We start from the raw sequence: 14,063 nt of genomic DNA, 5'->3' as shown, positions 1-14,063 counted from the left end.
TGCAGCTGAGAGGAGGCACACTGAAGTTTCTTTAAAGTGTAACATGGAAATGAAAACGGCTGGTGTGGATTCGAAGGGAAGAAAAGGAATCAGTAAAAGGGAGAACACCGTAGTGAAAAATAACTGCTATTCTTTTCTCAGAATTCCTAGACCTAGGTACATTCTTAAATGCAAAACATTAGGCTGTAGGAAAATAAAACTTTACTTTAAAAAAAGCTTTACTTAGAAAAAAATGTGGGGTTCTGAAAATATACTGTTTATCATTAATAGGAAAAGGTGCTACAGCATTCTACATATAGAAACGGAAATGCTCTCTAGCAAGGAGCGATGCGTGTGAGAATGGGACAGGGTGGTGATTGTATATGTAAATGTGATACAGCCTGCGTTTAGGTTTCCAGAGGTAATCTCAACACCCAAGCTATTTGTGTTGGGAGGTATTGGCATCTGTAGTAGTTATTTTTGGTATTAGTCCCAATTAATAGACTGAGATTTGTACAGTCTCCAGTTTAAGGAGCATCTGATTAGGATGACTTAGACACTCCTTGTTTAGACATACAAATTGCCCTAATGAAGGCAACTGTCACTTGCTCCGTTATTCAGAACACCTTGGGGAGATGTCCTTCTATCAGATATAATGTGGTGGGTTAACCCATCACTGGTACCAGGAAAGAGTTTCCTCTTTTTTCCCTACTGCTTCCCACCAAAGACCACTTGGCCAGAATCCATCCCATTCCTCCCCTGAGAGAGCCAGAAAATGGAGAAAAAAATGTGTGCCTGGGGCTCAGGGATGAACACTAAAAAGCATTTTCCTATATCATCCTAGTTATAAAAGTTGGTCGCTTGTACATGATCTATTGTGTTAGTACCAAATTTTAAACCTATTATGTGCTCAACTGGATTTATTTTATCTGGGGACTCTAATTCCCATTTACATGGAAAATATATTCTCAGAGTTAAATAAGAGGCTTACAAAGAGGGGATCGTGGTTGGCTCAGTTGGTTAAGCATCTGCCTTAGGCTCAAGTCATGACCCCACAGAGTCCTGGGATCGAGCCCTGTGTCGGGCACCCTGCTTAGCAGGGAGTCTGCTTTTCCCTTTCTCGCTGACCACCCCCCCCCCCCCCCGCTCATGCTCTCTCTCTCTCTCTCTCAAAGGAATAAATGAAAAATCTTTTTTTTAAAAAAAGGCATTAAAGAAACTTTCAGGTCGGATGCCTGGGTGGCTCAGTGGTTGAGCATCTGCCTTTGGTCAGGGCCTGATCGTGGGGTCAGGGATCAAGTCCTGTATCAGACTCCCTGCGAAGAGCCTGCTTCTCCCTCTGCCTGTGTCTCTGCTTCCTCTCTCTCTCTGTATCTCTCATGAATAAATAAAATCTTAAAAAAAAAAAAAAGAGAAACTTTCAGGTCACTACTCATCCTTAAACTGGGGACTATTTACATTAGGAGATAAGGTAACTATCCTTTTCCAAGCCTTGCTGCGGACAAGATCCTGGACTGCACTGCTTTGGGATTCAGTGCCTCTTGAAAGGAGAGCGCTGTGCCTAGTAGGTACGTTGATGAGTAGTTGAGATAGAAAAGATGAGTAAGATAGGACTCTTTCCTTCAAGGAGAATGCAATTCTCTCTGGAAGTCACTTTATACACTTTGAAAGTGTGTTATAAAACAAACAAACAAACAATAAATAAAACAAAAAATAGCAGTTGCAAAAGAATAATTACAATATCATAATTTAAAAATCAAAGGCATAAGAACAAATATAATGCAAAGTAACAGAGAAGCAGAAGAGGTAGAGAGTTTACATTGAGTCTTAGAGAGGTACATGGTTTAATGATAAGTACCTGGAGGTGACAGTCACAGAGACATGGCTTGTCATTTTCTAGCTATGGAACATTCTGCAGACATGTTAGTTTCTTTCTCTGAGCCTCACCTTTCTCATTTAGAAAATGAAATAAATAATGCCCATCTTGGAATTGATCCTGAAGCTTAGAGGTAATGTATATAAATATAAAGAGCCTAATACAATGCCTGGCACACCTGTAGAGACACCTGGTAAACTTATACTGTGTTCTTTGAACCGTAGATTATTTTTTTTTAATTTTTATTTATTTATGATAGTCACGCACAGAGAGAGAGAGAGAGAGAGAGAAGAGAGGCAGAGACACAGGCAGAGGGAGAAGCAGGCTCCATGCAGGGAGCCCGACGTGGGATTCGATCCCGGGTCTTCAGGATCGCGCCCTGGGCCAAAGGCAGGCGCCAAACTGCTGCGCCACCCAGGGATCCCCCCGTAGATTATTTAAAAGTTCTTTAGTTTCCAACTCTTTGGGGGATTTTCCAGCAATATTTCTATTGTTGATTTATAATTTAATTACGTTATGATCAGAGAAAATATTTTCCTTTGTTGAGATTTGCTTTATGGCCCAAAATATGATTTATCTTGGTAAATATTCTGTAAGCACTTGAAAAGAATGTGCATTTTGCTGTTGTTGGGTGAAGTATTAATTAATGTCAGTTAGATCAAGTCTTCAAATCTCCTATATCCTTACTAATTTCCTGTCTACTTTTTCTATTTAATTATTGGGAGAGGGCCTTAAATCTCAAGGATTTGTCTGTTCTCCCAGAAAGTGTCAGTTTTTGCTTCACATATTTTAAAATATGTGCTTCATTAGTAGATGCATAAATGTTTGGGATTATGATGTCCTCTTGATGAATTGACCTCTTTATCATTATGAAATGAACTTTTCCCCTAGGAATATGATTTGCTCTGAAATCTACTATGTTTGATATTAATAAAGCCACCCCAGGTTTCTTCTGACTAGTGTTATCAACTTGTATTTTTTCTATGCTTTCACTTTTAACTCATTTGTGTCTTTATAGTTGGAATACGTTTCTTATAGACAGCATATAGTTGGGGCTTGCCTTTTTATCCAATCTGACAATCTCTGCTTTTGTTTATGGTACTTAGATAATTTATGTTTAATATGATTATTGATTTGTTTGTCTATCATCTTGTTAGATTTTTTCTATTTGTTTCATCTATTCTTTGTTATTTTCTCTCTCCCCTTTTCTTCCTCTTTTGGTTAATTGAATATTTTTTTCCTTAAAAAAAAAAAAAACAGCTTTATTGAGATATATTCACATGACCTACAATTCACCCTTTTAAAGTATACAACTCCATGGTTGCAAGTATATTCACAGAGTTGTGCAAATATCACCCTAATTAATTTTGGAACAATTTCTTCACAAGAAACTCTATAGCCATTAGCAATCACTTTACCCCCAGTATCCCCCACAAAGCGCTAATGTGCTTTTCGTCTAGAGCTAGAGAGTATAATGCTAAGCAAAATAAGCCAGTCAGAGAAAGACAAATACAATATGATTTCACACATTTGCAGAATTTGAGAAACAAAAACAAGCAAAGAAAAAGAAAGAGGGAAAGAGAAAAATCAAGAAAGTCTCTTAACTATAGAGAACAAACCAATGGTTACCAGAGGAGAGGTGGGTAAGGGGATTCTGGAAATATATGATAGGGATTAAAGAATATGCTTATCGTGATGCAAATTGAGTATTTTTTATGATTCCGTTTTATCTCTTTTGTTGGCTTATTAGCTATAACTATTTTCTTACTTTAATGGTTACTTTAGGGTTGTTTATAACATGTGACTTTAATTTATTATGGTTCACCTTCAAATGATGTTATGCCCCTTTATATACAGCATAAGGTTCTTTTATAAGTATATAAAGTTCTCATACTATATACAAAGTGGAATAACATCATTTCTCCCATTCTGACCTTTGTGCTATTATTGTCATATGTTTTACTTTTACATGCACTATAAACTCCATGCTACACTATTATTATTTTTATGTTATATTTTAAAGAGATTTAAACAATAAGAAAAAAATCTACATTTTCCCCATAGTTAACATTTCTAGTGTTCTTCATTCCTGTGTGTGAATTTGTATTTCCATCTGGTGCCATTTCCTTCTTCCTAAGGACTTCCTTTAACATTTCTTGTCATGCAAATCTGCTGGTGAAGAATTCTTTCAGATTTGTATGCCTTGATATGTCTTGATTTCACCTTTGTTTTTGAAAAATAATTGGGGTGGGCACAGAATTCTAGGTTGACAGAATTTTTCCTTCTTTCAGTAAAGATGTTGCTCCACTATTTTCTCACTTGCATCGTTCCTGGTGGGAAGTCTGTTGTCATTCTGTGTGTGTGTGTGTGTGTGTGTGTGTGTGTGTGTGTGTACCATGTCTTTTTACCTCTGATCACTTATACGATTTCCTTTTCTTGTTTTTCCACTTGGCTTGACTCAATTTTTATGGGCCTTGGTGTAGTTTTCCTTGGGTTTCTTAAGTTTTAGTTTCTTGTATCTGTGGATTTATAGTTTTTAATAATTTTGGAATTTTTTTGGTCATTATTTCTCTAAATATCCTTTTACTTCCCATACTCTCTTTTTGGGATTTCAATTACATGTGTGTTAGCTTTATTACAGTTGTCCCCAGCTCATTGGTACTTCATTTTTAAAAATTATTTTTCTCTCAGCATTTCATTTTGAATAGTTTCTATTGCTATGTTTTTCAGTTCAATAATCTTTTCTTCTGCAATGTTTAACCTACTATTGATACCATCCAGTATATTTTTCATCTTTTCAAATGTAAGATCTTTTTTTTAAGGGCTTCTATTTCTCTATTTAACTTTTTTACTTAAGAAATACAGTTATAATTGCCATTTATTTTTTTAAGATTTTTTAAATGTATTTATTCATGAGACAGACAGAAAGAGGCAGAGACACAGGCAGAGGGAGAAGCAGGCTCCCTGCAGGAAGCCCAGTGTAGGACTGGATCCCAGGACTCCAGGATCATGCCCTAGGTCGAAGGGAGGCACTCAACCGCTGAGCCAGCCAGGTGTCCTATAAAATCGCCATTTAGAAATCCTTATCTGCTCATTTTAACATCTGTGTCAGCTCTGGGTCAGTTTTGATTGATTTTTCTCCTCATCATAGGTTATATATTCCTACTCCTTTGTATGTCCAGTAATTTCTTATTAGATACCAGACATTGTGAATTTTACCTTGTTGGTTGCTGAATATTTCTGTATTCCTATAAATATTCCTAAGCTTTGTTCTGGGGCACAGTTAAGTTCCTTGAAAAAAGTTTGATCTTTTCAGGCCTTTCTTATAAAATTTGTTAGGTAGGACCAGAGCAGTGCTAGGTCTAAGGCTCATTATTCACCCTTGTTAAGGCAAGACTCTTCTGACTATTCTACCTAATATCCTGTGATTCATGAAGTTTTCTAATGTGACTCATAGAAACAGGTACCATTCCCAGCCCTGTGTGAATAGTGGGTGCCATTACCTTTCATTCTTTCAGGTAGTTCTTTCCCCAGCCTTGGCTCATATCCTCACACATGGATGCATTGTTTGCATATCTACCCCAAACTGAGTAAGGAAAGAAGGTGACAGAAATTTGTCAACTGTAAAGTACTATTCAAATGTAAAGTTTGGGGCATCACCTTGATTTGTCTGCCATTCACTAAGGTCAAAATCCAGAGATAAGTCTGTACCTTCTTCAATGCCTGTACTTCGATGTCTTTCTTTCCTTCAATGTTTATATATATTTTCTCCTTTCCTCTCACTGCCCATTGGTTCCAGCCATGCCAGCCTGGAAAAATAATTATCGGGAAAGAATTTTTTTCCTGGTCCTCTGGTAGTCACATTCTCCAGTCCACACTGCCTCTTTTGAATAATAAAAGTCCCTCCTGGGCCTCAACCTTCCTCCTGTCCAGAGCTAGAGCCAAAAGTGCTAACTCCATGGGGGTTTTTGAGGTTTTTTTTTTTTTTTTTTTTAGGTTTTATTCATTTATTCATGAGAGACAGAGAGAGAGAGGCAGAGACATAGGCAGAGGGAGAAACAGGCTCCCTGAGGGGGGCCCGATGTAGGACTTGATCCCAGGACCCTAGGATCCTAGGATCAACACCTGAGCCGAAGGCGGCAGACTCTCAGTCACTGAGCCACCCAGGCGTCCCTGCTAACTCCATTACCAAGGAACTCTTGATGTTATAGGTGTTTATAGTCTACTCCTTGTCTTTAAAGCTTGTCCCCTGACCCTCTGCTTTAGCCAAGGAAGTCTGAAACCATGCCTGTGTTTGGGGGATGCCTCTATTTTCAGAGACAAGTTATCCTAGTATGCTCTGTTTTTTCCTTGAGGAGAAAGCAAAAAAATAATGGGCCGGGGCTGCAGCAGGCGAATGGAAGGCTTGAATTTTCTAGGGCATTTTACCTGGTTGAAATAGAGACTGGGGAGAGAAGAGCAGAAATTGCAACTATCTACGTGTCCCAATTATCTGACTCAGGACAACCACAGGCCCTGCTTGAAAGCCCAGTGGCTGAAGGATCAATAACCCAGCTCTTATACCCATTTTTGGCATATCAATTGGGTAATGTTGATACGGGGTCAAGTACAAGGCAGGGGCTAGAAGGTTTGGAAACCAAAGAATGCCTAAGAACTGTACCGAGAGTGAAGTCCAACTCTGGCCCTGGGACAGGAACTGTTGTTTATTTGGTCAGAGGATGAGCAGAAGCCTGTCGTGATCTGTACCCCAATTTGGGGTGATGACAGGCATCAACGCAGTGCTTTCACAATACTCTAGTTGATATTCTCTAAGCACATTCTTATTTCAAGACTATGCCAGGAGGTAGGATAAACCAAATGGGACATTGAATATGAACATTGAGTATGAATTCTAGCATGTAAGGTCTTGTAACCACGTAGTTGATGAGAGCCAAGGATTGAGTATTAGGATTGGTGGGGAGTGATGTATTCGTTAATTTATTAATTCATTCACTAAATATTTATGGAGCATTTACTTGGTGCCAGGCACTAAGGGAAAGAGATGAAAGACATTATCTGCCTCTAGGCAGACGAGAAAGGCAAACATTTGCATTAGAATATGGCAAGTACCAAGGAGGGGATTGGCACAGATCACTCTGGGAGCTCAGAAGAGCACATCTAAGCCAAACTTGGGTGAGACGTGGATAAGAGGGTGGACCTCCAGGAGAAAGTGATATGGAGGCTGGGTCTTAAAGGATAAGAGTTGGTTATGTACAACAAGTGTAAGAAGGGCCTCCCAAGCAGAAGCATAGGGGCTGGATTCAGTGCAATGAGTTTCTGGAAGTGTCAGCAGTTTATTTCCTAGGCTGTTGGGAATATGTGTGAGTTGAAGCTGTTGAGAAAAAGCAAGTGTCAGATGAAGAAGGGCCTTGGCATGCCATGCTAAGATATTTTACTCCAAAGGCAGTGGGAAGCCACTGAACAGTTTTAAGTAGAAGAGAGATATGACTGAATTTGAAATTTAGAATCTCTTTTTGGTAGTCATAGGAAGGCAGCCTGGGCAGCAGGGAAAGCAGAGAAGCCCAGCTTCTAGCATTGACCCCATTCCCTCCTACCTGTCTTTATTATCCCCCTTCCTTTATAAAATCTATTCCCTAACTCTTTTCTGCCATATCCAGTACGATTTCCTACCACTGTCTAATTCGCTCAAGTTGACTCAACTTATCCAAACATATCATGCCCATTCCCATCTCTGTGCCTTGTTCATTCAGTAAACATTTAACAAGTGCCTATTGTATACCAGCCATGGTTCTGGCATGAAGAACCAAAGATGAATGAAACATGGAACCTGCATTTGAGAAGCTCACAGACCAGTAGGGAGATAACCATGGAAGCACATTGTTATTGTGGGCAAGGGTAATGGATACGGAATGGGATAAACATAGAGTACCAGGGGCATAAAGAAATGAGAAGCCTTCTTCCTTCTCTGCTGAATCCTGGCCATCCTTAGGCTTCTGCTTTCACTCTGTATAGAGGCACACCAGTGTCTCTATACACTATACACCCATCACATCTGTCTCCTATGTAGGATTGTTCATTGGCTTCCCGCTGCCTTTGGGGTAAAACACGTCAGCATGGCTTGCCAAGGCCCTTCTTCATCTGATAGGATAGTGTAATGGGTTGGAGCTCAGGCTCTGAAACTAGAAAAGATTTTAATCTTGGTTCTATCACTTATGAGATATATGACCTTGGCCAGAAATTATTCCATGCCTCAGTTTCTTCCTCTGTAAAATGGGGCTGATAACTGTAGCAACTTCATAGGGTTATTTTGAAGATTAAGGCAGTTAATCTAAATATAAATCTTTAGATTGTCCTTGGCATGTGAAAATTATTCAATAATTATTGACTATTTTTATTCTCAGTTTGTATCCATTTTCTCAGCATCTATATCATGTCAGGAAACCTTAACCTTTAATTATTATTTACTTGCCCAGTTTTATGAGTTGCCATATTTCTTTCAAGAGTGATTATACAATAATCTTTGGAGGCAGCCAGCATACATTGTATTTGGATCTGTACTCCTGACAGACTTACAGCGTTAGGTGTGTCTTGGGGTGATCCGCCGTCCCAGCTTGCTCAGAATCGATGCGACTTCTAGTGTTAGTAGCAGAGGAAGTCCCCAGTGGGACAAATTGTCCACTTTATATGCAGTGAGTACTTAAGTTCTGCTTTTTATTTATCTCCTATTCATCCCAAACTTAACTTTCAAATGAGCTTGCTTTGGCTTTGCCACAAATATTTATTTATTGCCTCGAAATTATAAAGTCACAACCTCTGGGTTTCTTTGGGGTTTCCTGAAATTCTCTGGGGTTTAAGGTAAAAGATATGAAGGATTCCTTAAAAAAAAAAAAAAAAAAGAGAGAGAGAGAGAGAGACAAAAAAAAACAAAAAAAAAAAAACAAAAACAAGCCTCTCTCCCATCTGTTCTGGTTGTATTTACTAGAAATTCTGGATAAACCCTTAAGAGCCTCATTCAACCTGGCTCTCAGCCCAGGAGGTCTCTCCTGCCCATCATTTCCCATCTCTCTTGGCATTTCCATCGTGACTCTGAGTACTTCCTTCATTTGCTTTCCAGAATCAACATACCCTTAGTTAAGTGGCAAAGCCTCTTTCCTCACACAAGGATCATGTGGTTCTATGAATTCCCTACTAGGGGCCAAAGGATTTTTCCTCCTTTTCAAATCCAACTACCCCCCTACCTCACCTGCATTGGGGCAGCATTTGCCCTAGGCTGTTGTTGTTCAGATAGCATTCCTTAAGGATCCACTGGAACCTCCCTAAGTGTTTCTTAAAACCATGGCAAGTGTTTACTGAAGGTTTGCCCATCTTCCTCAGTACAGTCAAGAGTCTGTCTCAACAGCCTCTGAAAGTTTCTACCCCCGTGCATGAGTAGTTTCTTGAGGCTGCATCAGAAATTGGGTAGCTTAAACAACAGACATTTGTTGCCTCTCAGTTCTGGAGGCTAGAAGTACAAGATCAGTTTGGTTCTTTTGAGGGATATGTGGGAGAATTTGTTCCATGCCTCTCTTTACTCTAATAGTTTGCTGGCACTGTTCATCATTCCTTGGCTGGTAGATACATCCCCGAATCTCTGCTTCATCTTCACACGGTGTTCTTTCTGTAAGGACACCAGTTGTGTTGGATTAGGAACCCACTCTTCTCCAATAGGACTTAATCCTAATTAATTACATCTACAATGACTTGGTTTACAAATAAGGTCACATTCTGAGGTTCTGAGGGTTAGGACTTCAACATGTGAGTTTCCGGAGGGGGTGGGAGGGCGGGGAGTACAATTCGATCGTTAATGCCCAGATCTTCAGGTGAGTCTAAAAAAAAAAAAAAAAAAAAAAAAACCTCCCAAAACAAGACAAACATGAAATTTATGAACAAAGCCATTGCTTATAAATCCGTTTCAGTTCTCACTCCCTTTGCCTTTGATACTTTTCTGCTGCCAGATTTGCATCCTCACCAGTAACCACTTGTTTACCGCTCTATAGGGCATGTATGATTTTAGAGGTATTAAGAGATATGATATATGCTTGAGTCACCGGTTCTAAATCAGGGTATAGGAGTTATGTGTTTAAAAGGAAGCCTGCTGAGGAGAAGTTGAATCCGTGGCATAACTCTCCTAAAGGCAGCGACTCCCATTCTGATGAATAATAATTACAAGCTGGTTGCCTTTTTAAATGCTCTAGAGAATACCACGGTGTGTACAGACATGGGTTGGAGGAGTGTGTGTGTGTGTGTGTGTGTGTGTGATGTGCATGTGCAGGCAGGAACTTGGGATAAAATCCCCAGGCTCCTCCCAGCCTTCCTGCAGACAGCAGCCTTCGCTGGGTTGCAGGGAATAGCCTGCACCTCCTCGCTCTGACCGGGGCTGCTTCCTGGCGGGGGCTCCCGGGGGTCCCCGGCCCCTTCCCCTGCAAAGACGGAGCTCCCTTCCAAGAGATAAACACCAGCAGCCAGAGGGACCTGGGCGGGGGACGCCGGACAGGTGGCCCGCTTCCCGGGTGTCGTCACCTGGAAACACCGACGGGGCCCAGATGCGGCACCTGTGACTCTGGCAGCCCCGGCCTGGCAGGGGGAGGCAGGGGGGCATCTCGGCCAGGCCGGGGGTCCTCGATGTGCCCCACGGGCGCTGGCTCCTCCCGGGGACGGAGGAGGCTTGTGGCTCGTGCCCGCTGACGCCGAGCTGCCGGGCAGGCTGCCAGCTTGGGGACAGGGCTCCTCGGTGCCAGCGGCCGGCGCGGGGAGCCGGGGGCAGCCGGGGGCCCGGGGGGCCGGGGGGCTGCTCGCTGACTCTCCCTCACTGTTGCTGCTGCCAGAACACCTACACCAACGCGGACAAGCTGCTGGAGGCCGCCGAGCAGCTGGCCCAGACCGGGGAGTGTGACCCCGAGGAGATCTACAAGGCGGCGCGGCACCTGGAGGTGCGCATCCAGGACTTCGTGCGCCGCGTGGAGCAGCGGAAGCTTCTCCTGGACATGTCGGTCTCCTTCCACACGCACACCAAAGAGGTGAGGCGGGGAGGGGGGACGCAGGGCTGGCAGGTGTCGGGTCAGTTCCCCAGCAGGGTGGCCCCCGAGCTGGGCCCAGGGCCTGGGTGGGCGTGGGCCCCCCAGCCGTGATGTACCGACCACCTGCCCCTGATAATCCCTATTTAGGTCTGGACCCAAATGGAACAAAATTTCCTTCTCATCTCCAGTGGGGAGGGGGCCACCGAGGCAGGGAGTTCAGGGAGTGTGCAGCTAGCGAGCTTTGGGGCTCCCTGGGCAACAGGCAGTGGGACGTTGCGGGCTCCCACCCCACGGCCACCCTCTCTGGGTTGCTGTTTCCCCGTCAGAAATCAGTCCCGCGGAACTTTGATCATCCTTGCTACCAGCGAGCGGCATCCAGAGTTTGCAAATGTGTTCTATGTTTTTCTTTTATCTTTTTAAAACAGAGGATTAAATCTGCTTAATGAGGTCTGCCAGAGGGTGATGTTAAAGCGGGCTGGTTCTCGACTTGCCCGATTGGGGGGTGGCAGTGAAGAAAGGGGGACAGGGGGACAGAGGAACCCCTCATGCAGGAGGAAGCCATCTGGGCTTGAATCTGGCCCCGAATCCTTCGCCAAGTGGAGATGGGAGAGGGGAGGATGGATTGTGTTACACTGTCGGCAGGGCCGGGGGCTCATGGAGAGGAGGGGGTTGCAGACCGGCAGTGGCTTTTCATTTCTGATTAACATGGGACACTCTGAAACTGAGTAAGTGGCCAGCAAGGAGGCACATTTAGCATCCTCTGTAATAACACCCTTAGCAGATGAACTCATTAGGTGTATGCATGCTTGTGTTCCCCCAGGAATTCATTTTAATGGAGTATTAATTAAAGTTTGATTGCTTCTCAGGAAAAAAAAAAATTTAACCCTACTTAATTAAGTTGATTTTTGATATTTGAAATGCATTAAGAAGCCTGGTTGTTACTCCTTCACAGGCTTTTCTGACACTTGGTGGGAATGAATACAAATCATTGCAGTGCCTATCAGAGAAAAACATGAAAAGATAATGTTTTCTAAACTGAGATTCCCCAGGCAGATGAAGGGCTGGTGAGCTCCCTGACGATGGCTGTGCTTCCTCTCTGTGGGACCCACAGCCACTCTCTGATGAGTGTCTGTAAAGCAAGGGGATTAGCTTTAATCCAGGTTTTCCTGCCTGGTTGTCTGCTTGCTTGTGGCTCACCCGATTCTTAATAATGGTTTTGGAAACCAAAGGCATGCGTATTCTCTTTTAATTATGAGCCTGTGGGTGATGGAATGGAGCATGAATGAATGGGAGTCATATTCCCGGTGAGGGCTGTGGGGGTGCTAGCTGCCCGGGGAGGTGGTGGATGAGGGCAGTTTCACTCCATCTCCCATGTTCTGTGCATGGAGCTGAAAGGCTGGGGTTCTAGTCCACATTCTGCAGCTAAGGAACCAGGGGACCTTGTGCCGATCGCCGTGGCCCTGGCCCTGGGTTGCCTCATCTATAAAACTCTTTAGTTGGATTCGGCGGTCCTGAGGCCCTTCGTAGTTCTAATGTTCAGGATTCCTTTCTGTTTCTTCTCCCCTTCTTTACTTGATGTTGATAATAATAAGTAATAGTAATTAAGTCTGGAGTGATACAAGTGACTTACCTGACCTGAGATGTGGTTCACTGTAAGCACTCAACATCGAGGACGTAGTATTTTTTTTTTTTTTAACAGGGTACCTACTACTTGCCAGATACATGGAATCCTCATGATGATCTTATGATCTAGATTTTCTTAAACATGTTTTCAGATGGGGACACTGAGGCTCACAAAAGAGTCTGTCTACGTTATGGAGCTTCTCATCCAGCAGAGATTTCTACCTGTCTTCCTCAAGGTTGTTCCCGCTTGCCTCAGCTCTTCCATACTCTCTCCTCCTATTCTCCTCTTGTGTCTCCTCCTCTCCTCTGCTTTTCTTCCCTCTCCTACTCTTCCTTTTCCTCTTTACATTTTCAGCCATCAAAGCAGGACCTTGATGGGGAGGGTCGATCTTAGCAGAGAAATGTAAAGTGTGGCCAGGTTGTGGGTGTGGGAAACAGATGCTCATAAATACTGCCATAGATCCTTCCTGGCTACTTATGGCTAATTTCTTCCTCCTCCTTTTCTTTTTTTTTTTTTTTAAGTAAGCTCCATGCTCAGTGTGAAGCCCATCACGGTGCTTGAACTCACGACCCTGAGATCAAGACTTGAGCTTAAAAAAAAAAAAATTAAAAAAATAAAAAAGACCTGAGCTTAGATCAAGAGTCGGACACTTCACTGACTGAGCCACCCACCTGCCCCTCCTCTTTCCTTTTCTTTCTTCCTATCTGCATACAATCATTTGCTGAGCTTTTGCACTAGTGTCACCATGTAATAGAATGTTGTTGTGAGATATGATTTTGAAGGAATTAGATAGAGCCCCCCGTACAGGAGATTTCTGAGCAGGAACTCAACAGCCATCTTCATAAATGATTTAACCGTGACTTCCCAGGACTCCCCAAGCTGAAGTTCATAATTTTACTTTTCCCCACTTCCTACATCAAAAGGTTTACTCTAATTAGGACCAGAGAGGAAGCAGGAGGAGGATATGAAAAAGATACTCTCCAGGCCCATTTCTTCTGCAGATTGAAGAGTCCGTTTAATCCTTTTGGCCCTGCTTCCTGAATTCTTGGTGACCATGGGAGTCTGGAAGATTAAAACCTTCTAACCATTTTATTGCAGTGTTCTTCATAATTTGAATAATTAGAAACTATCTAAATATTCCACACTGAGTGATTCATTAAACAAATCAGAGTGCATCTAGCTAGTGAAATATTATACGGTCATTATAAATCACATTGTGAAAGATCATTAATAGCATGAGAAAGGGCTTGGGGTATAATACAGGAGACACTGCACGTCCAGCGTGACCACAATTTTGATATACACATAGAATAAAGATTAGGAAGGAAGTATACAAAGAAGTTAAATGTCATGAGTGACTTAATTTTCTTTTGCATTCTTTTGTTTTATGACTTTCCTTCGATGCCATGTTTGATTGAAAATAACAATCCCAATAACGTTATTTTACAAAAATAAAATTTGTCATCTCTACTTGGAGAGAAGAGCTACACTATAAAGAGGCGAAAAAACACGTGCCTGGGACCTTCGT

General features: G+C 42.4%; 1 protein-coding gene across 25 annotated transcripts in view; it reads left to right on the top strand.

Annotated features, from left to right (window-relative positions):
- KALRN (kalirin RhoGEF kinase) overlaps positions 1–14,063 on the top strand; it is a 657,335-nt gene that overhangs the window by 327,215 nt on the left and 316,057 nt on the right. For 24 of the 25 annotated variants that reach the window (XM_072811625.1, XM_072811621.1, XM_072811628.1 and 21 more), the window contains exon 11: positions 10,720–10,911. In XM_072811625.1, the coding sequence (XP_072667726.1) occupies positions 10,720–10,911 (192 nt within the window). Of the gene's footprint in view, positions 1–9,988; positions 10,101–10,719; positions 10,912–14,063 lie in introns of those variants that run through there. The other variant, XM_072811630.1, reaches the window with a different exon arrangement.

Source organism: Canis lupus, chromosome 35 (assembly GCF_048164855.1).
Source record: "Canis lupus baileyi chromosome 35, mCanLup2.hap1, whole genome shotgun sequence".
NCBI lineage: Eukaryota > Metazoa > Chordata > Mammalia > Carnivora > Canidae > Canis > Canis lupus.
Note: the sequence above shows the minus strand (reverse complement) of the source record. Positions and strands in the feature narration are given on the sequence as shown.